Here is a 26,566-nt window from a genome sequence, read left to right as displayed (position 1 = left end):
TTTTTCCAACAGTATCTACTGATTTTAACAACAGTAAACAAAGACATACACATACACACACATATCCACAAACACACAAAAAGAAAAGGACACCAGAAGCTGGGCTGGGCACTGGTTCCTCAGTGCCCAGCCATGTTATTGAATATATTGACTGTGTGTGTGTGTGTGTGTGTGTGTGTGTGTGTGTGTTTATATTTGGGGGTGGGAGGGGCGGGTTTTCAATATGTATGTATTATTTTTGTTTGTTTTTATTCTGTGAAGCACTTTGTGCTACATTTTTAATGTATGAAAAGTGCTATACAAATAAAGTTTGATTGATTGATTGATTGATTGAATTAAAAAAAATAAAATAAAATAAATGAATAAAGATTCAGGGAAATAAATAAATAGAAAAAAATGAGAAGGGAGAAAAAATCATAAATTACAGTCAGACGACAGCTCTGCTCTGATCTCTGCTATGTTCACATTTTAGAGAGTGTCATTTATATTTTCCTCATTAATGATGTATCATTTTTCCCACCCATAACCCATTTACACGTCCCTGTGTGTGTAACAAGCGAGCAGAGTGTACAGGCGTTGTGAACCTGTCTATGTTAATGCATATTCCTATCTGAGTTATGAGCCCTTTAAATAGCACAAAAAATACTGCACTATTCTGACTTTAGACCAGGTTTTTGTTGGTCAATGGCGCAATCGCTTTCTGCTGCCTCAAGATATCAATACGCCAACAATGCACCTGACCACACCTCATTTTAAAACCTACACGCCCATGGGTGCACAGATGGGTGCAAGTACATTTGCTACTTGCACAATGTCTATGCTGGCCGTAAAAATAAAAACTTGCACAGAGCTGTGTGCCACTTCGTACAAGATAGTTAAGATAGGGCCCAACATAAAAGAGAAGGACAGCTGATATTCTGTTTTCTAACTGATACACATTTTTTTGCAGGTGTTAATTTACTTGTGTTCTGTGATGTGTGTGTGTTTTTCAGGGACATCACAAACATGAAGGGTACCATCGTGGCGCAGGTCGACTCCAGCGAGTCTTTCCAGGAGTTCTGCAGCACGGGCTGCCTCGGCGCATACGAGAACAAGCAAAACCCGCCCAAATCAGGCCTCAAAACCAAATGTACTGTCTGCGGCAAGCTCACAGAGGTCAGTCTGTCCGACACACTTAGCAACACACACTCCTCTCTTGTCCTCGGTTCTCCACCAGAGCAACACGTGTCTCTATAGTCCTGACAATGGGATGAATAATTGAGAAGCAGTTGGTGAAAAAGTACGAGCGGAGTGAAACAACCAAACTGTAGAACGTATAGAAGCGAGTCTGTGTGCAGCTTTACTGAAGTATGATCAGGCTTAGTGCGATCCAGAGGGGTGTCTAATAATGTGACTCCCTCAGGGTGCATGAAACATCACAAACATCCTTCAGTGTACTAGTCCAACACACACAGCCTCAAAGCAGTGAGCATGGCTGACTCTTAGTCTTGTTCAGCTTCACCTTCTCTTCGTTTTTCACATTCTTGGCTTGGATGTTTGTTTTTTAAAAAGTCAAGTCCTGTCGCATTTTATTTATTTTATTTACATTTCCACACCTCTTCTCCTTTTTGTCTTTGATTCTTATTCATTAAAGATCCACTCCAGCCAGCGTTACTTCCTGTTTTTCAGTTAAAGATCTTTCTCAAATGGAGAATGGGGTTGTGGTTAACAGCCGGATGTAATCCATTACTATGGCAACCAGATTGCTTTTACAGTGTACGTGTCAGAGCAATAGATATTAGCATGGATAGCTCATGAGTCATGAGGTCAAGGATTTTCCTCCACCTCCATCATCTGAGAGAAATATGAATGAATTTGAATCGATATTTCCTGAAATTCAGTTTGTTCTGATGACGACTGCTTAATGTAACTAAATAACTGGGCAACATGTTTGTCAGAAAGTTTCTGTAACACCAACAAGTTAATGAAATACCCTAATTTTAATCAATATTTCCTGTCAGTTTACAGTTAACAGTTAACTTTTATAAATAAGTTAGCCATACTGTATGTCAGCTACTTTATACCAAACAGGGCTTCCACTCAAAGGTCTTGATCCCTCTGTCTGTAATTATGTTACCAGTACCAGCTGGTAGTTGCTTAGTAACTTAATCCCTTACACTGCCTACATTAGGCTGTAGATGTTAACTTACCCATATTGCACAAATTCAGCGAAAATGTTTTAAGTTTCACAGTGCTCTGCCTTTGTTCAAAAACCAAAGAAACATTTCCAAAACGAAAGCTCGCCATCTTGTTTTGCTTGTGACTCTCACAATCCTACAGTGAATGTGCGCTGCAGGTGTAGCCATCAAAAGGAGGGTTAGCTGTGCGAACGGTCTGCATCCGTTATGTCTTCAGTAGCTTCTTTGCATATGGTGTCGTCAGTGTGTTGTCCAGATGGATTGCACAAATGCCTATAACTTGTGCTGTTTATGGCTGTTCTAGTCAATGAAACGGGGAAAAAACTAAGGCCACTTTAAGTTCAGAAAAAAGTAGGACGTAAAGGGGAGAAGTAAAAAAAACAACAACAAAGAGCTAACTGAGAAACAGCGACAGGTGTTGATCCAAAACCTCCATCTTCAGTCTGGAGGAGCAGAGTCAACTAATGTCAAACGTAAAAAGCAATTACAATGTACTGTAACAGCTTCTCCATGTTTTTAGCCACGACGCAGATTTTTAACAGCATTCCAGACCCCTGGAAACTGTTGACCTAGTAGGTAGAAGACAGTAGCTAAAGTTAGCTAACGTTAGCTCATAAGATTAGCCTGACAGTGGTGCATCCATGTACAGAGTTGAAACATAAAAGACAGCTATACTCAGCACTTTTACTCACCTGAGAAAAAGCAAGATGGCAGTTGTTGAAGAATAGTTAAAGTCCACTAGACTCTTGTGCACTTTCATCTGCTTGCCATGTAACGTTAGTAACACTGGGAGGTGTGATGGATCACTCTTCTGTGTTTTGTCTCGATCACATCCAATATGAGTTTCAATTTTGTGACATACCGGCTGCCTGCAGGCTCATGCAACTCTTTCATGTAGTCAGTTTCCTCTATGTCTAATTCAAGCAGTATATAGATTTATCACTTCACTGAATTTTGCCGCTCGTAATAGTCATGTGATTGCCAACAACCTATTCAGAGAAAATACAAGATAAGTTGACTGACTAGCTCACTATTGATGTTCATCAGTTTTTCCCTTTTGGATGCAAAGAGGTATGACAGTGCACCTGCACAAGCTTGGAGGATAACCTCTGACCTGCAGCTTCTACTATAGTCTTACATCATCTTCTTGTTTCAGCACAAAACTAAGTTATTTACCAAAAAGTATTTCAGGAACAGTGTGGCTCAACAACATTGTCAAGAAATGACTCAGAAAAATGTTGAATGTGATAAAAATGCCAAAACACACAGGAGTGAGGCTTTAATGAACAATCTCAAACCACCGTTTCATCGCCTCTGTCGCTCCTTTATTGTTTTCCTCTTCAGGCCACTTTCATTCAATATTTATCTCTTTCTTGTTCCTCGTCCTTCATCACTGTTCTCTCGTTCACTCTCCTTTCTTTGCTTCTCTCTTCTCTCCTTCCATCCTTGTCAGCATGGCGTCTCAGGGCCTGTTTGCAGCAGGCCTTCAGCTCAGTCTCCATGGCCGTCTCTTATATTCAGTATTAGTCTGTGGGGTCATTCTGTTTACTTGCATTGCTGTGTGCCTTGGCTAACCAGTACTTCTGTCACCTAGCAACCACAACTATCTGCTTTGTGACATCCTAAAATAATTTGCATTATTTATTTCTTCCTCTTGATTTCTTTTGTATGTAAAAGCACCAACAATGCTCCTGTCGTACTACGCTAAAAAGGATTTGTTAAGTATAAAACGTGAACAGAATGCCTATGAAAAAATGAATTTAAAAACATTATTTTTCTTTCCTGTCTTTCCCAGTAGCTTTAGTTTTTAATTATTCTAATTGCAGCATATTGCAGCTTGTCATGAGTTGTTCATGGGCCGTCCTTGGAATTGAAATGGCAAGTTGGACAAGTCCTACAGGGCGTTAAGTCCCGCCTTACTGTGCTGTGATTGGCTGCAGCGCAAAACTTTAATCGCCAGGGTTGGAAATTAGCACCAGCTACCTGTAAAATGCGGGTTAAATATGCAAATGGATGCTAGATTTGCTTCAACCACCAGCCAAAAAACAATTGTAACCTACTGGCTGCCTGGTAGATTTTGAATTCCACCAGCCACAGTGGCAGGTGGACAAAAAGTTAAATTCCAACCCTGTTCTTTGTCCAATCATAGTGGGCAAACGTTTGGAGAAATCCCCTGGAAAAAAAAGACTCCACAGTTCCACATCTCCACATCCAGGAGTATGTGGACACTTGAGGAAAGCTTGGCTCAGGCCCTCCCTCTGGTTCTCTGGCGAAGGAACAGAGCACAGTCTGGGTCAGTGGGGCTTGCTGGAGGCTGCTTAGGGCCTGTGAGGCAGATCCAGGCAACTGAGAGTCAAGCCAGGCCCAACAGATCATGCTGGAGGCTTTATGAGGGCTGGAGAGGTTGTCAAGAGAGCCAGGGTTTGAGAACCTGAAGGAGGGCAGGAGGTCTGCAGGGTTCAACATGCTCTGCAGTTCCTGGCTCTCCTCTCACCAGCCACACCTGCCTCCTCAGCCCCGATAAATTTAGAGGACTAAAAGAACAGTTACCTGGAGAAATTTTAAAGAAAGGTAAATGAAGTTGTAGTCAATCAGGCTCTTGCTTCATCTTCTCCATTTCTCTCTCTCTTCACAGATCCGACACGAGGTTAGCTTTAAGACTGTGACCCACAAGATCTGCAGCGACACGTGTTTCAACGTCTACCGCAGGGCCAACGGGTTGATCATGAACTGCTGCGAGCAATGCGGCGACTACCTTCCCAGCCGAGCGTCAGCAAACCACTTCCTGCTGGTCGACGGCCAACAGAAACGCTTCTGCTGCCAGAACTGCATCAGGGACTACAAGCAGGTACTGTAGGCCCAACCACAGGCTGCAGGTGTGTGACGTGCCTGATTGGAGCCTGTGTGATTGATTCAGTTATTTCACTCAGCCGTATCCATTTAAACTACAGCTCTGGGGCCTCATTTATAAAGCTTGCTTACGCACAAAACGGGGCTTGAAAGTGGCGTACGCCTGTAAGCAAACTCTGAGTCATGTGTGCGTACATTTTGGAAGACACTGGGAAGTGGCGACGCAGACGGCGAGGTGGAGAAGTGGAGTCAGATTTTTATTGATGTCTCACACAAATTTAATGTCACGCTATATCCACCTTAGATCCACGTTATCATTGAAATTAAATCCAGCAGCCTTATTTTGCACTTGGAGTGAGTGATAATTGTTTCATAAAAACGCTGTAAAATCCAACTCAAATCCTGAATTGAAATTCTTTCTAAATACGTACTTAATCCGCACTGCCTCTAACGTCTCATTGTCCACTCTGTGAGCGCAGGAGGGGGGAGAGGGCGGCGCGACTGCATGGAATATATTTATTTATTTAGCTAAATATTTCCAGTGCATTTATCATGTCTCGAAATACAGCCATTAAGCACAACCGTTACACTCATTTCAACAGCCCTACTTAGACATGCTGTTCATGACAAAACCGGCATGAAGAAACATGTTCGCCTATTACACTTTCATCTTTGAATTGTATTTCAAATTACACGTTGTATTTTGGGACAGGGATACCAATGGTTCATGCTGTAATTCAGGCCGGGTGTCTGATCAGACTGATTGCCATAAACATATAAATACTGCGGTGACCCTCGCGCGTAATTGCGCAAAATGGCACTGGCACATACTCCTTTTTGCCTCCACCTTTAATAAATGTGATTCTTCATGTCGCACATGAATGTCAAACATCTTCAAATTTAAAAGCAACACATTAACTACATGTTGGTAAAGGAGTAGAAATATTTGGTCTACTTTTAGATCAGACCACTTTTTTTTCTCTGTCACTGTCCGTGCAGTCCCACAGACACAGCTGACAGCATCAGCAGCGCTGATGTGTTGCCACTTTTTTTGCTTTATTAGTGATCCCGCTGCTGTGGCCACCAAATAAAATCTTTCTCCACCTCCCGTTAAAGGGTCTCGAGCTCAGTCTCAGAGAAATTCCATTTTTTTGGTTCATTTCTCACACCTGTCGCTGTGACTCGCACAACGAGAGAACACTCGCATGCCGGCTTATTTATATGCAGATCGCATTCATGAGGTGATTTGCATGACCATTTATGGTTGAACTAGGGCGTGTAGAGGGCGGCATATGAGGCGGATCTGGGTGCACACAACTCCAGGAGGTCTGTGATTTATAAAGAGAACATTGCGTGCAAGTGTGCGTGCACACGGTTTTATAAATCAGATTATGTTTTGGTGCACGCCATTTTCAGCTTTTGGGCACATGTCAACTTTTAGTATGAATCCTAAGCACTCTTTTATAAATGAGGCCCCTGCTCTGTCAGAGTAATGTAGCTGTGGTGACCCCTCCTCCTCCTCACAGCCACGACCCTGCCCCCACAGCCACTGACATGTAAATACAGTAAAATGGCCTTGTTAGTCACCCTCCTAAAATATTAAGATATATTTAAAACATTACAGTTGCAGTAACACAAGCGAATAAAAGGAATTTAATATTGAAGCCACAGTCTGGTCCTTGAATGGACATGAAAGTGAAGTTCTGTCTGTCCACAACATCTGCACAGAATAGTGCTGCTCAGATAACTTCTGTTAAAGAAAGAAAAAAGTGGTCTGCATGAGGGATTAACCTGTCCCCCATCAGCCACTGCCACTATGCCACATACAATCAACACTGTGTTTTAGTCCAGCAACTATTCAAACTTTAACATTTTAGAGCGTATAGGGGTGTAGAGCGTAATGATGGAAGTATATGACGACCATTACCATGCTCAATTATGTCTCATAAGTTGTTGCAGCAGTTTTTGGGTTGATACCATTTGTTACACAGATTTGGTGCTAAATTTAAGCATTTTTCTACCTCTCAAGAATGGGCACGCTGGAGGGATTACATATCTTATCTGGCCTGGGAACACCTTGGGGTCCCCCAGGAGGAGCTGGAAAGTGTTGCTGGGGAAAGGGGTGTCTGGGGTGCTTCGCTCAGTCTGCTGCCCCCACGACCCGGCCCGGATAAGCAGATAAAAATGGATGGATGGAACCTAATGATTCCGTTGGTCATCTAGTTTTGTATGACACCAGTATCATCACTATCATCCAGCTACAGCCTCTTAAAGACAGTAGTGTCAGCCAAGGCTGCTGGCATCCTAGTGGAATGGAACAAGAAGGATGCAGACATAAGAAACATTTGAACATCACTTAAAGGGCCAGTGTGTAATATTTGGCATGGTTTATTGTCAATCTGAATCTGAATCTTCTACCTATTAATATGTTTATACAAGTGTATAATCGCTATAAAATAAAATTCGTTTGGTTTTCGTAGCCTTATAATTATGCTTTTATATATGTATATAGCAAGGGCCTTGCTTTAGAGAGGTCGCCATCTTGCGCCGCCATGTATGTACGGCAGACTGAGCGGACAATCCAGCCAGCCAGAGAACGCGTTTCACGTGTATAAATAAACCAACGAAGACAGCAGAAGGAAGGAAGAAGGAGGAGGAAACAGCAGAGAGTGTTAGTAGTTCGTCGATGGAGAGTAGTGAAAAGTTTTTTTAGTTATAAAGTTTGCGAATGGACCACACTTACCACGCAACAGGAGAGAATGAACCCGAACCGCCATCTGCGAGAAAAAGGAGACGCAACTTCACTCCTTGTGATGCACTCTCTGCGGCGCTTTTCCTCCTGATGATATATCTCCCCAACAATGGCAGCAGTAGCACCGAATCCCATTCTGTGCATTCAGCCTCTCTTCTCACCCGCTCAGCATCAAACACATGGAGTTCCTCATCTGTATGCTCCGGCTCAAACAGGTATGGCTCTGGGTCTGTGTCCGCTACAAGAAACTCTTCAAAATCGCGTTCAAAGTCGTCCATTGCAGCTACTATAGTCCGGAGATATTGCTAGGCTAAATAAACAGCTGAGCTCTGTTTACCGGCTACGCTGTCAGTCAGTGTGCGGGCTGGAGATTGGTGGAGCAGAGAGGGGAGGGGAGTCCCCACTTAGTATGGTAAACGAGTATGTGTGTAAAGTTACGAAGTGTGTGTGTTACGCCAGAAGAGTCAGAGTTTGGGACGGAGTCTTTTACCCCCCTGGAGTGTTACCGGAGTTTCTGGAGTGCTCAAATAAACTGGCCTTTTTCCCGAATGCTCCTCTGGTCTCCTGCTCGTGAGGGATTCATTACAATATCGTAACATGGTTTAGATTTCTAAATAAACATTCACCTCGTCGCTAGATAGACCTACTCCTGAAAAACTCGTGCGCAAGGCTTTTTGTCCCTACGAGGCCACCGTCATTTACCTGACGGGAGGAGTGAGCAAGTGAGCCCTGCAATCTAGAATTTGACCACTGATGTCACTGTTTTCAACCCATTTCACACACTGGCCCTTTAATTAGAGAATTACAAAGAAAATATGTAGCTGTCTGCTCCTCTCATGTGGTGGAAATTCAGTTTATTTCCATGTTGGGATCCACTATAATTGTTATTTTAGAGTAAAGGTGCTTTCCTGATCATGAAGGCTGATGGATGGAAAGTCACCAGCCTGTGTCACAGTTTAACGTGTCAGGTTATGTGACCAGGAATCTCCAAATGATGATTGGCAGGGTTTAATGGGACATAATTCCCACCTGTAATGCAGAGTGTGACTGCAGCATACAGAACAGATCAGTGCCCAGCACAGCTCTGGATCTCTTTTAGACCTCCAGTACAAACCAGATCACAGAATTACTAAATATGTTACTACTAAAGTGTGTTGCTATGCAATATTAACCAAAGATTAGATGCTGGAGTTGTAGTCTTTGCTTGGCAACTCCAGCTTATCAGAAATTCCATCAGTACATGAAAGAAAGAAAGAAACTATGGAGTCTATTTCGGAGGTGTAAAAATTGAAACGACAGGCTGATTCCGCTGTTATGAATTACACTGCAATGTTCTGCTGGGAAACCTTTGGTCCCGGCACTAATGTGAATGTCATGCCACACACCCAAACACCTCTGCAGAGCAAGTACACCCGGTCATTGCAACGGCACTCCCCAATGGCAGTGGCACCCCGAGCAGCACAATGCACAATGCCACACCACAAAAACTGCACAGGAATCACCCGAGGAACATGAGCCAAGAACTCAAGGCGTAGACCTGGCCTCCAAATTCCCCAGATCCCAACTGATCAAGAATCTGTGAGACGTGCTGGTAAGCCCAACCCACAGTGGAGCTGGGCTGAGGCATCAGGTGGCTCCACATGAATGTCAGGACCCAAGGTTCCCCAGCAGAACGTTGCATCGTAATGAGATGATCAATGTTAATCACTTCATCTGTCAGTGTTTTTAATGTGTTGGCTAATTGGTGTTTACAATTGTATACAAAATTTGCCTTTCCCCATTTGGTCTTCTCTAAATGTCTTCTCTATATCTGACTGGCTCTGTCCTGTGAAAGGGTACAAAAATCCTCAAGACTGGCAAACTACCAGTTCCTCTAAATAGAAAAATCATAACTCGTGCCAGCAGGAGACAAAATCTTAACTCTGTAACGCCTCTGAGTTTTAAAGCAATTTTTGAAGAACTGAAATCGATTCGGTAATGACAGTTGTGCAGACTGAGGAGAATTACTTTATTCTTCACTCTGGTGTCATTCAACCTTTTTTGTTGTACTTTGTAGAAATAAACAGATAAAAGTGAAAGTGGTGCCAGGTCTCCCACACATATTGGAGATATATTTTATCAATAACAGGACAAGGAGTGTAATCGATGTGCTTATGTGGCGGAGCTGAGGGTTCAGAGAGCAAACATGGAGACTATTGGCTACCACGCATGAGAGATTTGTGCTGTTTGCTTCTCTAGTGCTCATATGTCATCAAGGCTTACTCAACAATGTTCAGGAAATGTTCTGGATTTCTAATAAACACATTAAAACCTCCAAAGAAGAGGATCCATCCAGACTTCTCACATATCATAATAATCTATATGGTTCTTTTTGGTGCACCTTGATGTTCCTCCACCATGCTGCATCGTTGCTCATTTCTTCCATGTTCTTGAAAGAAATCAAGCCAATTAGTTCAGGTTTCAAAGGGTTAAATATGCTCTCATTGTCACTACAGAGCATTAAGTTGCCTTTTGTTTTTCCTCTCTGTCCCAGGCCCACAGTAAACTTGCGAGCTGCCTGACCTGCAAAACGCTGATCAAGACGGGCGAGGTGCTGCACAGCCTCGGAGCGGGCGGCACCATGGGCTCCTACTGCTCCGTCAACTGTATGAACAAGGGCAAGCTGGCGACGACCTCCTTCATCAGTGAGTCACCAGAAACACATAATACAGAAACAGAGCACAATCTTTCCAGCATCAAGGATATAATGTACCTTTCACTTTAAACCTTTTACCATGTTGAAAATGTTTTAGACGAGACAAATGTTTGGGTCTTCAGATCGAATTCTGTAGAGTGATGATGGAAAAGTGAAGGAAAAGCTCCTGTTTGATCGTTATTATTCATCCCCGCATATTGAACACACAAGTAGGAGAAATGGTTGCTTGCGTTCAAAGACCTTCAAAGTCACGAACATGTGTAATAAATGCATTTCTGTGTGAGTTTCAATCTTCATTTATTATGTTTGTGTGCAGACACAGAGCCCACATGTCACTTCTGTAAGAGGAATTCATTACCGCAGTACCAGGCCACCCTGCCAGAGGGAAACATCCTCAACTTCTGCAGCTCGCAGTGTGTCACCAAGTTCCAGGTGAGGACTCTTTTCTCGTTTGTCATTTCAAAACCAGAAAACACATAAAAGCTACATTTTACAGTGGAAACAGTGGCCACACTGGTGGATATTTTCCATCTGAGGGGCCAAGGATTATTTGAAACAATCGTTCTTTGATGTAGTTGAATGAAATCATCATATTGTTTCATGCAGCTGCAGTGAGAATGAAGCAAGACGCTTCTGAAAATAACCATACCTGCATATTTATCTCATACATTATACAGATAGTATACTTAATAGATAATTGGAGCAAACTAGACGTACTGATTGTTGGTGTTTCTGTCGCCTTCTGTGCTCGAGTGTGAATCGAGTTTATTGCCTACTAGGTTTTCACATACAGCAAATTTGCCTGAGTGTTTTTGTCCAAGAGAAAAAATAAAAATTAGATACTTAACAAAAAATACCATGAAAAATGGACAATATATCTGTTTTATTCATTGTGTACTTTTTTTCATATGATTTATTATAACTGTTTTCATTCTACATTTGTTTCTTGTAATTGATTTATATTTTGTGCGTGCCTGGAAAAATAATAATAAATAATATAAAATAAAATAAAAATAAAATACTGCAAGAAACATGAATATAGCACAGAAAAAATAATAATAGAAATATGACAAAAATATTGTGAATAATGCACAATATATCTGTTTCCTTTATAGTATTTTTACATATTTTATATCTTTTTCCACTCTACATTTGTTTCTTGACTTAATAGTACTTGATTTTTATCTTTTTGTGGCTAAATAACTATAATAAAAAAAAATAAAAATCAAGCACTGCAAGGGACATAAATATAAAAAGCATTTATATTGAGAATCTTAAAAAAACAAACAAACTGTAAATAAATAATATATCTATTTTATTAATTGTTTTTTCCCCATCATTTTTATATTTTTTTTTATATTTTGTATTTGTTTTGCAGCATTGGATTTTTATTTTTATTCTGTTTATTTTATTATTTTTTTCATGTGTGTAAGAAAAAAAACAGGATCAAACACTAAGAAGTCAAGAAATATAAAAAAATAGAACAGAAAAAAAATAAAAATATGAAAGGTGTTTTATCCATAGCATTTTATTTTTATTTATTTATTTATTTATTTATTTATTCTGTAAACCTTTCTATTTGTCTCTTGACTTTTTCCCTACAGATAAGTAAGAACAAAACCCGGGTTAACCGATATCGTCTACTAATTTGACACATCCTCATGAAAACAGCGGTTCAAAAACACAAACATTAAACTCCACAGGTTCCCTCAGAGGAGTCGATGACCTGATTAGTGTTTTAGCATTAATTTGCATGGTAATGTGAAAACAGACTTTCTTGAAACTATCCGTGTGTGTGACAGAGTTCATCTCGTATAATACCACCCACATGTACAGAGAAGTTTGTGGGCGTAGAAATATTTGCAAGTCAAAGCGTTAATTAGCTTCATCAATTACCTCTGTAAGTACAACCAGGTGGTGTGTTTTGATATATCAAGTACAAGATGCTCATGGAGGGACATCAGACAAGTTGTTGTTACGCACCAGCTGCTCGTTATCAAAAGTTGTGTGATGTCTTTTTTAACAGAATGCGACTCTTCAGACGGCGACTAACGGACAGACGCCCCTCTCCACCACAAACAACACCGTCCAGCTGAAATGTAACTACTGTCGAGGAGCTTTCAGCTTGAAGCCCGAAATCTTGGAGTGGGAGGTGAGACCATCCCGAGGAGTGGTTTATACAGACATCACAGGCAGACAGTGAAGTGACTGGTGTGTAGTAGAGCCATACTCTCAAACTTTTTGGTGCTGTCTCAGGGAGCTGAACTGCCACCTCTATTACATACATCATACTTGAATTAATCACCGACTGCTGCAGGAGCGTGAGCTCCATGTTGGGGACAGTTCCGACAGTCCGCCCAGCCGTTCATACACAGTGACATGGCTAACTGTTAGCATGACGTGGCTAATAGATTTGCGACGATATGAAACCATTTTAGAATGTTGCAGAGAAAGGTTGCAGCAGTGTGAACTGGCCGGTCTGAGCTCGACTCAAGCCAGCTGATGGTGTCACCTGCACTTCAGCTGGTCAAATCACCAGTGGCTGGTTTTAGAACGTAAAGCACGTCACCTGTTTCTACAGCCAATCAGCTTGTAGTGAAGTCTGCTGGTCAAGTCAAAATGGCTGCAGACAGTGTGTTCGCTTGCTGCGCCAGGTTCTCTGTCCCTGCCGAGCCCTCTTTTTCCGTCCTTACGGTGTGCCAGTGTCAGCTGCTGGGTTGCTGCCGCTGCTCACTGTATCATCACTACTACAATGCACCTGTAGCCAGTATCTCACTATCACTATCCTCTTTCATACAAATTATATTCAGCCACAAAATAACCTTGAGAAGCTGCAAATCAGAACAGAAGTACAGAGAGTTGTTGCGTAGAGATGATACACCGTCTCATGTAGTTGCATTGGTGTGAACCGGCAGGTTTTTAGAACGGCGCATTGCAAGTAGTTGCTTGTTTCAACTCGTCTCGTCACAAATCTTTGGTCTGAACTGGACTTTAACGCCAGAACAGGTACAAGTCATGTATCTGTGTGTCTTCAGGATAAGGTTTACCAGTTCTGTAGTAAGACGTGCTGCGAGGACTACAAGAAGCTCCACTGCATTGTGACATTCTGTGAGTACTGCCAAGAGGAGAAGACGCTACATGAGATGGTTAAGTTCTCAGGAGTCAAGAGACCCTTCTGCAGCGAAGGTACTTATCCCCTCCTCTTCCTCTCCTCTGCAGGACACTTTAGTCAGAGAGTCTAGTTGTAACCCCTGGTGGCTTTCATTTTAGTTGTGCCTTCAATTGTTTGCTTGCCATTTTTAAATATAATAATTGTATGCATTTCATCTGTTTGCTATCCATGGTTTTGATTTGTTGCTTCCAAATGAGACTGCTTTCCAGTTTATTGATCTTTTGCAATTTCATTACTGTTTTTCCTTCCAGGCTGTAAGCTGTTATTTAAGCAGGATTTCATCAGACGACTGGGTCTGAAGTGTGTCAGCTGTAACCACTGCAACCAGCTCTGCAAGAGAGGTTTGACCCGGCAGCTTGGCGGCATGACCCGGGACTTCTGTAGCGAGGCCTGTGCCAAGAAGTTCCACGACTGGTACTACAAGGTCCGCTCATACTCAGTGTGTCCGTCAATAACTACCATGAACATACTCAGGAATAAGTGTTTGTGAATTTTCTGAACCTTTTCCTGTTGTGGCCACCAGGCGGCGAGGTGCGACTGCTGTAAGGTGCAGGGTAACCTGACGGAGTCTGTGATGTGGAGAGCAGAGATGAAGCATTTCTGTGACCAGGAGTGTCTGTTGAAGTTCTACTGCCAACAGAACGAGCCCATCATGGTGACACAGAAAGGCCCTGAGAACACCACACTGGGTACGAACTCTGTGTGTGTGTGTGTTTCCTTTTGAGAAACTAAGGTCTTTCTACACATGTCTTCTTATGTCACTGTGTGTCACTCGGATTTCTCAATGAAGCAAAGAAGTGACGTATTTTATTTTCCTCTTTACAGGGTATGAAATGCAGGGGGCCAAACTTGGGGTGAGTAAACATTTGGAAAAAGATGTCCCACAGTTTATATTTTTATGAAACATTAGTTGTTGCTTTGAAGTATTTTTGGTGCACTTACTGCAGATAATGTCAAGACCTGATAGTTTTTAAATGTCATGCGTCACCCTAAAATGAAAATGTGAAACCAATTATTTATATTTTCCATTTTGTCACTTACTGCCTTTTAAAAACAATCCCATGATTTGTTAGTTTATATGTAAATAAATGATTGTTTTGTAAGAACAAAAGCCACATTTATGTTTGTAATTACACCTGTACGTTATAATTATTTTCCTCCTTTCTGTGCCATGTTGCAGCTGGTGAACCAGGGTACTGTGGCGTACGCTGGTGGAGGTTTGATAAGAGATGTCAAGAACAAGGCAGTGCTCTGTAAGCCGCTCACACTGACGAAGGCGACATACTGCAAGCCACACATGCAGAGCAAACTCTTACAGACAGGTAAACACAGCATTTATCTTAATACCATGAAATTACAAACATATTTAGACACTTTTTGATTTATTTTTGAGATTAAAGGTTCTGTTTGTAACTTTATGTGTGAGCACAAGCAACAGGGTACTAACTGCAGTTCACTTAACAGCTAACATTGTCATAACAACAAGGCTTTTCTGAAAGTTACATACACACATAAGTCTTCACTTCAGTCCAACCTCACAATATATATATGGAGGTTTATGGAGGAGATTACTGCTGCTCACCCTTAAAAATCATGACTTGATGACCCATTAATACATATGCAGATTTGCATATAATGTTCTGTTTTGGCATACCTGTGTCCACAGATGTAGACGATGGCGTGAAGAGGGAGTATATTCCTGTACCCATACCTGTACCTGTCTTCATCCCCATTCCCATGAACATGTATTCCCAGGTCACTCCCACGCCAGTCTCTCTGCCTGTACCGGTAAGACATGATGAACTCATACAGCGTATTCATTCTAAAAGGGAAACTTGTCTTGTGAAGGTGTTAACATCAATAAAAGCCTGCATGATAAATGTTACTTAAAATGGTTCTTGTATGAACAGACATGTACGAGTCAAAGCTGTCTGTAACCAAAAAGCTTGTATATCCTGTCCCGTCCAGGTTCCTGTGCCTGTGTTCCTGCCCACCACCCTGCAGGGGGCGGAGCAGATTGTCCAGACCATCAACGAGCTGAAAAACAAGGTGCCCTCTGACCCCCTGGAGGCCGACCTGATCTCCATGGCTGAGATGATCGCAGAGGACCAGAAGCCAGGTACGCTCATCACAGGGTTGGATGTCTGCAGTAAAACATGAGAGATCAGAGATGTGGTGATAAAATGGTGGTAGGAATTGGTGAGATTATCTTGATACGCAGGTTGATTTTAGCGCTGCTCATCGTGGACTATATTGCTGTCATTGTTCATTTTAGTCAAACCATACAGTTTGAAAACGAGGCGCGGCATATTAAGGCAGTACAGGAGGAGGTGCACATTAATAATCCTCCAGGACTGTAACATGCTCATGTTTAACCCAAACAATGTGTCATGTGACTGCAGTTGGTTCAGATCCAGGTCGGAACACGTTCTCACCATAAACCAACCGCTCTGAGGGGGCAAACAAACTTGAGTTCAATTAAATCGACCCAAACCGGGACAGGTGGGCTCTGGGGTATTTTTTTTTCCAGCTTAATCAGCTTAATAAAATAATTACTATGTTGTCCAGTCTATTAGTTGTTATTTTTTTGCCAAATCTGGCCTCACACCCCTTTCCTGGAAAGTGAAAGGTTCCTTAAATCATATCTTTCCTACTTCATTATGTAGCCATCCAAATAACATTTGGTTTTATTGGCCGAGGTTCTGAGATATCTGTGACTGGGACTTCTGCCACCACCCTGATCCAAAGGAGGTTAATTAAATTCAGTATGTGTGTGAATATCAACAAACCATAAAACACTACAGTGATGTCTCTCTTAAAAAATGATGTTCTGGGTACAGACTTCTCAGTTTTAACACAGGGGTCAGTTTGATTTGAAGAAAGCTGCAGCGAGCGATGACGGAGAAGACCTGCTTGTCTGTGTGTTTCAGATGTGAAGCCAGTGATGGTGAAGAGTGAGCATGGAGGGAAGGAACCCTCTAGCAGCAGCTCTGAGGAAGAGGAGAAGATGGAGGAGGAGAGGATGGAGGAAGAGGTGAAGGTGAAGGAGGAGGACGAAGATGTGTACGAGCCCGACCTGGACCTGGAGGCAGACTTCCCTCAAGGTAATAACCGATATAAACATTCCTAGCATTAATTTGTAGTGCAAGCCTTTTCAGTCGTGAGGGGGACAGTTTTATTTTGGGCCAGTAAACCACTTTCACTTTATTTGGTCCCACCCAAGTTTGATGCCAAGTCAGTGCTCTTAAAGGTGCAGTGTGTAGGATTTAGGATGATGTATTGGCAGACGTGGAATATAAAATTCATAGTAATGTTTTCATTAGTCCATAATCACTTGAAACTAGAAATAGTTTTTTGTTTTTTCCCCTTACCCCCGGATAAGCCAATTATATCTTCATAGGGAGCAGGTCCTGTCGCACCCAATAATGGAATAATTTCCAGAAAATGTAATAAGATTTTCACTTAACTTGATAGAAAATGTAATAAAACTGAACAAAGTAAAAATCTGAATAATATATATAAAATGTACTGACTGAAATTCTTATGATAACTCAATAATATAACACTTAATTACATTATTGGGAATTTATTATATGATCAGATGGGTCCCCTTTAAAACTAGAAAATCCACGATTGGATCCTCCTCCAAAAGTTTCTGCTTTAAATTTACTTAAATATTAATGTCAACTTTTTCTGAATATCGATTTAAAGCCCATTTTGAATGCAGAAATTTCATAAAATTAGGCGAGCCAAAGGAGACACTTGATTTAATAAGAATCAGTGTTGAGTCAGGTAAAAAAAAAAGAATCTCTTATGAATATTTAATCGACAGTTTTGCCTTTTAGCGCTCACTTGTGTAACATTAGCACCTTCTAATCTAAAATCCACTCTAATCTAATCAGCAATCTTTGCACAGTGATGGATCAGTTTGGGTATGGGCGGGTTGATTTACCATTGATTTGGATTTTATTTCAACCTCCTGCAACCTTGTGTCCTCATTTGTTGACACTGCATTTTGGCTACACGTTAAAATTTATTCTTCTTAACTTTGACGTGTTGTCCTCGTATATGGACACGTTTTTATGTCATCTACTGCTAGCAAAGGCACAATAAACTAATCAGTGTTAAAAGAAGATGGCGGCCATCTCTACTAAGTTATTCTTCAGCCCATTTCGACACTAAAGTGGACTTTTTCAAATTTTATGGTTGAAACTTTTTTAAATTTATAGGGGAACACCACCTAAATTAAGAATTCCAATATGTTATTTCCATAGCCTAGAAATGTATCATCAATATTTTTTAACGTGAGCTACTGTCTCGCTCAAAGATGGTCAGTCTCAAACTTCTGATGTCATTGGGTATAAAGTCTGGAGCTGCTCCATAGACAACGACCCTGATTGTGTGGATTCAATTCATTTTTTTACTCAAATGTTCTTTATTCTATTGTGTGTTCTCACTTCTGAAACAGGAAACATGCCCTTATACTCAGAACACTCCCCTGGGTGCTCTTATCTTTCCCAACTCATTGTCCATGAAGTAGCTCCAAACTTTATACTTGATGACATCACAAATTTGAGTTTTAGCACTCTAGTTTTTGAATTTGGGAGAGTTGTTCATGTTTACTTCTATTTTACTTCTATTTTTGGACTGGGCTAGACCATAGAAATACCATGTATGAATTTTTAAAATGGCTGTAGTTCTCCTTTAAGCATAATAACATTTGTACTTAAATATGGCATCCAAATTTGACAAATTTTTAGCAATGGTGACAAGCTAGGAAGCTGCTATTTACGAAGTACTCATTCAAGGACATTAGGACTTTATTATAGTTTGGGCAAAATGAAGGTGTTAAAGTTAGGAAACATAGCTTGTGAAGATTTAGAATGAAAGCAATAGCTTACAAGATTATTGATAACTGTTCAGTGTTTCCCCTAAAGTATTTAGCAGCGGCGCTGTGCCGCCATTCTGACAAACTGTGGCTCACACTGAACATTGACTTTTACATTCATGGTTTACTGCTAACCTGACGTCCTCACCTGGACACACACCACACTGAAGGCTTCTTTAGAGGCTGCGATACACTCCACTGCTCTCCGTCAGTGTTTACATTTAGCTTTGTTTTGTCCTGTATGTGCCCACACGACCAACATGGCATCTTTATGTGTACCGGCTCTTTTTCATTGGCATTTCTCCAGGATTTGAGTCGTTTTGTGTCTGCGACTGGAAACACAGGGCTGATCAGGGGAAACCAATTGTAACAATTTCTCAAAAACCTCTTGAATTGTCCAGATACCATTTTTATGTGGGTAACTTGTATCTGTGTTCTGCGTTCTGCTTGTAACCAGTCATCAGTTGTTTTTACAAGCAATGCCAGAGTCACTATACTGGTTAAAACACAAGATGGCAAATGTCACATCTGCTCCCACATGTTGGAGCGACTGTAACAGCACATGGGGTATGGGAAGCATTTTAAAAAACGTAATGCGACATCCACACCTGTGTACATACGTGTCTAAAGACCCTCTCATGCCAGCGGACGCGCTAAACATCTTCTGGCTGCGGAAAAAAAATCTTGTGCACTTCAGCACCGCTGCTGGAAAACTCCTAGGGGAAACACTGGTTCTTGCTTGTTGCACAAATAAATCTACAATGATTTTTATTTTTTATCCCCATGTGATACATTTGCAGGACATAATTCTCTGTCAAGAGCAGAAATATTGCTGAATGCAATGGTAGGAGACAACTCAGACGTGGAGGACTTGTCTGATTGTGATGATCCTGGTGTGGAACAACTAAGCTACGAAGATTGTATGCCACCTTATTCACCAGAATCTGATCAGCAGAGCAGTGACGATAGTGACTGTGAGCCACAAGTCCGTCCGTCTGAACATGTGCAGAGATCCAGAGGACCTGCGTGTATAAGTGTTGACATTGATAACGAGCCAGGACCTAGTGAAGATGGACATGGAGAGCGCTGGCAGTCTGGTGCTTTTACTCCGAACTTAGTTAAGTTTGAGTTTTATGATGAAAGGCTATATGAGCGACATGACTGGCAGCCTCTGGACTATGTGGAGCAGTACATCGACACAGACTTGATGAAACACATTGCTATCTGTACAAATGCTATGTCACTGTCTACCAGTGGTGGCTACCTCAACACCTCAGTTGATGAGATATATCATTTTTTTGGAGCAACCATTTTGATGTCATGCGTGCCTTACCCACAGATGAGGATGTTCTGGTCCAATGCCTTACGAATCCCTGCCATTAGCGACAAAATGAGGCGCGACAGATTTTTCAAACTGAGGCAACATCTAAAAGTCGTCATTGATGATGAAATATCAGAAGACATGAGACAAACTGACAGATTTTGGAGGACAAGGCCTTTTATGGATCGCATTCTCAGAGGCTGCTTGCTTCAGGCTCGACCAGAATGTGTGTCCGTCCATGAGCAGATGATCCCGTTTACAGGAGCCTGTCCATTTCGACAGTATGTACCACAAAAGCCCAATTCAGTTGGCATGAAGAACTTTGTGCTGGCTTCGTCCGATGGCATTGTGCTGGACTTTGAAGTCTTTCAAGGTGCAGACGCACTAAGTTCACAGGTTCAGGAAGCGGGGGGTCTGGGTTTGGGAGCCCTGGTTATTGAACATTTGGCTAAAACTCTGCGTCCTGGTACAAAGGTATACTGCGATCGCTTCTTCACAAACATGAGAGTAGTGGATCAAATGCTGGAGAGGCATGTGTACCTGACAGGTACGGTAAAGAAAAACCGGATCACCAAAGCGCTGCAGAAGCTACCGAGTGACCAAACCATGAAACAGCAAGGAACAGGAACCTCAGCGTCAGTTACCAGGGAAGATGGGAGAGTATGTGTAGTGAAGTGGTTTGACAACAAGCCGATGTTGATGCTCTCTGCTGTTCATGGTGAACAGCCAGGAGACACCCGGCAGCAATGGTCCAAGAAGGACAAACGACACGTGACTGTCACACGACCAAGTATTGTGTGCGAGTACAACTCCAAGATGGCTGGGGTTAACTTGGTAGACAGGATGATGAATTACTACCAAATGAGCGTCCGAACCAAGAAGTGGACGATTCGGATGCTGATGCACTTCACTGATCTCGCTTTAGCCAACAGCTGGCTCTTGTATCGGCGAGACAACACTGAACGTGGCACGCCAAGAGAGGGAATAATGCAGTTCCTTGAGTTTCGCATGGCAGTGGCTCAGGCATACCTGACCAAGTGTAACTCTGATGTCCAACATGTATTCGAAGAGAACGTACACCTTTTCCAACAACAAGGCAAAAGACATCAGGTCGCTCCAGTACCTCACGTCTCAGTTCGCACAACCTCTGCTGCACATCTCCCAGAGGTGGTCAACATGAAGAACTCGATGCGCTGCAGAGAGAAAGGCTGCTCTGGGAAGTCTCGTGTGCGGTGTGTGACATGTAATGTGTTTCTGTGCTTGCAACATGAACGCAACTGTTTTGCAGCGTTTCACACAAGCCAGTATGTGTGATACAGAAAGGACATTCCCAGTCTGGAGTATGGAGCAAGGAAAATTCACACAGAGATTCACAACGAAAAAATCACAAGGCTTTATGTTGCATTGTTTGCAATTTTGTTTTGCACAGCCACGTTCAGGCATCGAAACGAACAGTTCTGAACAGTTTTGTATCTGAATAGTGACAATGGACAACAGTGAAGATGAACAGTTTAATACTTTGTAACACACTGGTGACTCTAACATGTAATGTGTTCCTGTGATTGCAAACTCAACACAACTGTTATGCAGTATTTCACACTGGCCGATAGTTGTGACAGACTCTTGCTGCAAACAAAAAGGACATTCCTAGCTTGGAGTATCAAGTGGAGCCACAGGATTTGCCCCAAAAAATGATGTTAAATTATTTTTTAAAAATCATGAAAATCAGATATCGCAATATGATTGGCGTTTCTGTGGGAATGGTAATTTTTGCATTTTATTTTCACAGAAAAAAGTATATAAAAATGATGATGATGTGATTTTTGTTAGGGTCTGTACCAAACAAACATGTTCCTTTATGCCTGGATTATGATTTGTAGGCCAGAGCATCTCTGTAGCACCACAATGCGTAATTTATAATGGTAGCTTCTGTTAGATATTGCTAGGGCTGCCCCTTGAAGTCAGAGAGATTGCCTCTGCAGACGTTTTGGTCCCCAGTTTTTGCTGCGGAGTGAGCACTCCTGACTTTCACACTACTCTCTGCAGACAGCCGCGGACATGATGCAGTGGCATGGAGGACGAAAAGCTCTGAGACATTATGTTCTCTCTTTTGCTTAGAAATGGTGAATTTAAAGCTTACCGTAACTAATGATACAGTCTTTGGCTTTTATTTGAATTTTAGTGTCGGCAAAAAATGTTGCACATTTCCGATCTGTCATTAGTGCAGTTAGCTTGTTTACTAAATTACAGAAACGCTGCTGTCAAACTGAAGGTCCCACTGAGCCTGTTCAAATTTTAAAACTCCACATGGGGAGAAATGAATTGTGAAGTATTTGTATTGAACAGCCAAATCTGATTCAACTGACATAACTCTGAGTCGGGTGAAGCCGGAGATATTGCACTTGTCTGTGTTGCAATTTTGATAATATTTGATAAACTGTGCAGCCCTAGTGTGGAGTGAGGAAAATAACCATACAGAGACAAAACAAATAAATCACAAGGCCTTATGTTGCACTTTGTAATTTTGTTTTTGCACAGCTATACTCAGTCAATAACATGAACAGTTTTGAATGGTTTTACTCTTGAACAGTTTTATACTGGTGACTTTGACATGTAATGTGTTCCCATGCTTGCAAACTGAACGCAACAGTTTTGCACCATTTCACATAGACCCATAGGTGTGACAGGCTGCTCCTAGTTTGGAGTATGGAGCAAGAAAAATTTGCAGCATTATTTGCAATTTTGGTTTTGCACAGCAGTGGTTAGGCATTGAAATAAACAGTCTTAGTCTTAATACTACACAGGTGAATATATTGTGTTATACAGTGAAATAAACCCAACGTCCACATATGAGGACGACTTTTGTTTTTCATAAACTACTTCCTTTACAAAGACAATGCTTAGTTTGTTATACTTATCAGGTTCTACTCATCCCAGATAGTCAGGAGAAATTACAAATGCATACCATTCACATTCTGGAGTCTCTAATGCATTTTTACCATCTGTTGTTGATTTCATGTTCTACATAAAGCCTGGTGACACATTTACAAACGTGAAATCAGTCTCATATGTTCATGTTTTCAGAAAGCTATCATGACACTAAGAATTACAAATGTTGTATACTTGCACACTTCACATCAGTGATACTCAACTTATGGCCTGTGGGACAGATTTTACCTGCAACAGCGTGCTGGGTGACCCTTGGACCATTTTTTTCCATTCACAATGAAAATAAGTTGATTAACAATTTTTGGGGGTGCTGCGATTGGATTTGCCTAATTTATTCATCACATTTGACCATTATTAGAAATATGAATTTATTGACTAGCACCTGGCCTCGCATCTTTTTGCAAAATGGCCCCTGGGAAAAGCAAGTTGAGTATCCCTGCTGCACATTCAAGACAAAAAAAAACATACTTTTTCACATTGTTACATCATCAGTTTTGAGAAGAATGACCCTCCTGAAAGGTGTCACATTAAAGGATAAATGATGTTGCAATATCAGTTAAGGCATTTTGTTTCAGGACTTTTTAAATCATGTTAATTTAAAATTTTAGGAGGGGTGAATGAAGGGGTTTTCAGTTGGTTGCAGTGTGCAGCCTCACCACTAGATGTCACTAAATCCTACACACTGCACCTTTAATTCCAGGCAGTTTGTCTCTCAGTCTGTGTTTATGTTTCCTTTTATTCATTCATTCATTGTGTTGCGTAAGGCAGCTCTTATGTAACAACATGTGACCCCCCCTGAGGTGTTAATGGATCAGTACAGTAATTGAGATTAAAATTCCTCCCTCTGGATATTTCTGGACCTGCTGTCACTTCTACTGTCAGGGCAGAGGGTTGAAGGTTGTTGTACTGAGTCCTTAACCAGGCCAGGACTAAGACATGCTTTTATTTTTATCTTTATTTACTCTCACTGACCTGGTATAAAACGCTTCAGCTGAGCCACACTCATACATACTTAAACTGTAGGTTGACTCATGATATTATGGCCTTTCTTGGAAGCAGAGCCAAAATGTGGTGGTGGTCCTCATCTCAAACTAAGAAAGCCACATTTTAAAATCTCTCACTGTGCTTTCAGTGCTTTTGTTTTTATCTTGTGTCTGTGGTTTGAATTTTTGTTCCATGTTTGCCCTGCTGTATGTAGCAGAAATAATGCAGGGTCGAAAAATGATAAGGTTATATATAAAGAGTGTAACTGAATACCTTAAATGTGTTTGGTAAATGTCTGTGTTGTGTGTTTAATAAACTGGATTAATACCATCAGAAAGAGCAGTCTTTACATTATGAATTCATACAGTAACACTTGAATTTCAAACCCCTATTTAGCATCTCTGAACAATATAACACATGTAATGAATGGTGTATAACACTAAAGTGTATGTAAGCAGATACAAGGATCCTCCTATTGCAAATGTCCAGATTTCTAGGCCATGTTTAGGTGTAATCGTTTCTTCACTAGTGCTTTTGCAGCACGACAGAGACGTCGGATAATAAAAGTATCGCTGTGGCAGCTGAACAGTAGGATTAACCTGCAGCCAAATAAATCTACAAGCTCATGTTTTAGAGATACATCTGGTTCCCCTCCCGTTCACACAGATTTCCAGCCAGCCTCAGATGAATCAAGCCAATCACAAACATTTATGTTAAATGGGTTTGTGTGTTTCAGACGATGACTAACCTATGAGGAGCTTTTGAGTTTAATATAAAAACACTGATGTCAATTTTTGGGTTCAAAAACATCCATGACGGCTGCAGCTGATGTGGAACTTTCTCTTGAAGTATTATCTTTAAATTATGATGGCGAAAAACAGCAACACTCATCCACAGACACCATCACAGCTCATCTCTGCACGTATGATTATATTTGTCCATAGCTCATGTCATGGTTCGTCGCTCTGATTGGTTGTACGGAGATCCAAGGGAAGAGTGGGTAGCAGCACAACTCCACCTCAACTCCACCTAATGCAGGCTGACAGCACCCCAGATTCATACGTCCAAAAACACATAATTGAATCCACAAAATATCTCCATACTGCTCATCCGTAGTGATCCAAGTCTCCTGAAGGTGTTTTGAAAAATGTCATCTGAACTCTGTTTTTAGCCTCATTGTAGCCTGTAGCTCTAACTGTTTCTGTGTACACCGAGCTCACGTGTGCGCACTTGCGTGCAAGACCAGCAAAAGCATGTGAACACACATGAAGGCGGTGCCCATGTCTCACGGTCTCACGCAAGCGCACACGTGAGCGCGGTGCACAGAGAGGCAGTTAGAGCTGCAAGCTACAATGAGGCTAAAAACAGAGTTCAACAAAACAACTTTTTATGTCGGGGCTTCAGGACACTTGGATCACTACGGACGAGCAGTATGGAGATATTTTGTGGTTTCAATTATGTGTTTTTTGGATGTTTGAATCTGGGGCGCCGTCAGCCTGCATTAAGTGGAGTTGTGCCACTACCCACTCTCCCCTGGGATCTCCACAAGGGATGTGAGGACTCTAAAACTTCACCTGAGCCTCCCTCGGCATATGGGTGAGTAGATAATGGCTGAATTTTCATTTTTGGGTGCACTATCCCTTGAAGAAGTCTGCGCAAACCTGGAACTTTTCTACAAATTTGACCAATCATTGTAATTTCCTGTGAGTTTCACCTATCATTTCAGATGATGATTCTGGTTGAAAAGATGCAGACGTGCAATGTAAGTGTCTCACATTCACCAATTACTGCTAAAAATTCAAGGTAGTTCCCTGATATTCTGCATTAAAGCAACGTTGTGGTTGAGTACAAGTAAAAGTCATCAATTGACAAACACTCTTCTACCACAAAACACACCCAAAGAATGAAACAACAGACAAGACAAATCACCATGACAGAGGCTGTTGCATGTGCTGAAATAATTAAGGTGAGTTAGATTAAATATGGACGATTGGTGGTAACATTAGTGTAGTATAAGACACAAACTCAACAGTGCTGTTTTTTCTTCTCACTGGAACAAGTTGCCTTCGATTCCTAACGAATTATCCCCCCAAAAAAGCAACATTTTTTGCAAGTTTCATTTACTCCTGCAGTTTCATCGCTAAAAAAGGTCTAAAAGCTTTGAATATGCGTCGCAATGTTTTTAAAATCTGCTGTGAAATCTGGAATTTTAGGCCACAACAATCCCAAAAAACGGCAAAATCCTTGAGGGACTGTCTAGAACTGTAAATAAGCTGGTTTCTAAACATTCCTGTTGTGTTTGTTTTCTTATCTGTCTGCTTATTGCACTGTAGAACAAAAGACGACAGACTCAGCCTCTTGTGCAATTTGAAGAAACTAAAGCTGCCAAAATAAAGTTAGGGGGTAGGGAAGAAATCAGATCATCGTGGTCTGTCCCAAACTGAGTCTGTTGAGTGCATTTTAATGTTCCAACTGTGTCACCTGAAGCTCTGAACTCCTAAATGCGGAGACACTGAATATCAGTAACAAGAAATCATTGACGTAAACCCCTTAATCTGCAGGAGAGTCACTTTTTTCCATCCTGAGCTGGATTTACACTTTCATTTTTATCAATTAAGCTCATAATTAAACAGTTGTTGTTTCCTGTCCAGCCTCAGACCCTGCTCCAGTCCTCGAAGGGATGGACGAGGACATGGGCTTCTCTCTACCTCCGGTCCTGGCTGAGGAGAAGGAGGAGCTGGAGGAGTCAGCGCCTCGACCGCAGCCCAGGAGACAAGT

At 41.5% G+C, this 26,566-nt stretch overlaps 1 protein-coding gene across 3 annotated transcripts in view; it reads left to right on the top strand.

The window, feature by feature from the left end:
- Window positions 1-26,566, top strand: part of zmym2 (zinc finger, MYM-type 2) — a 54,219-nt gene that overhangs the window by 16,173 nt on the left and 11,480 nt on the right. For 2 of the 3 annotated variants that reach the window (XM_033613475.2, XM_033613483.2), the window contains exons 6-19: window positions 993-1,155; window positions 4,813-5,025; window positions 10,313-10,463; window positions 10,791-10,906; window positions 12,501-12,626; window positions 13,510-13,660; window positions 13,898-14,070; window positions 14,170-14,335; window positions 14,472-14,500; window positions 14,827-14,968; window positions 15,313-15,434; window positions 15,615-15,765; window positions 16,577-16,750; window positions 19,335-24,138. In XM_033613475.2, coding sequence (XP_033469366.1) covers window positions 993-1,155; window positions 4,813-5,025; window positions 10,313-10,463; window positions 10,791-10,906; window positions 12,501-12,626; window positions 13,510-13,660; window positions 13,898-14,070; window positions 14,170-14,335; window positions 14,472-14,500; window positions 14,827-14,968; window positions 15,313-15,434; window positions 15,615-15,765; window positions 16,577-16,750; window positions 19,335-21,169 — 3,712 coding nt within the window. In that variant the 3' untranslated portion in view covers window positions 21,170-24,138. Of the gene's footprint in view, window positions 1-992; window positions 1,156-4,812; window positions 5,026-10,312; window positions 10,464-10,790; window positions 10,907-12,500; window positions 12,627-13,509; window positions 13,661-13,897; window positions 14,071-14,169; window positions 14,336-14,471; window positions 14,501-14,826; window positions 14,969-15,312; window positions 15,435-15,614; window positions 15,766-16,576; window positions 16,751-19,334; window positions 24,139-26,439; window positions 26,565-26,566 lie in introns of those variants that run through there. The other variant, XM_033613491.2, reaches the window with a different exon arrangement.

Source organism: Epinephelus lanceolatus, chromosome 14 (assembly GCF_041903045.1).
Source record: "Epinephelus lanceolatus isolate andai-2023 chromosome 14, ASM4190304v1, whole genome shotgun sequence".
Lineage (NCBI taxonomy): Eukaryota > Metazoa > Chordata > Actinopteri > Perciformes > Serranidae > Epinephelus > Epinephelus lanceolatus.
This window is presented reverse-complemented; position numbering and strand designations above follow the sequence as displayed.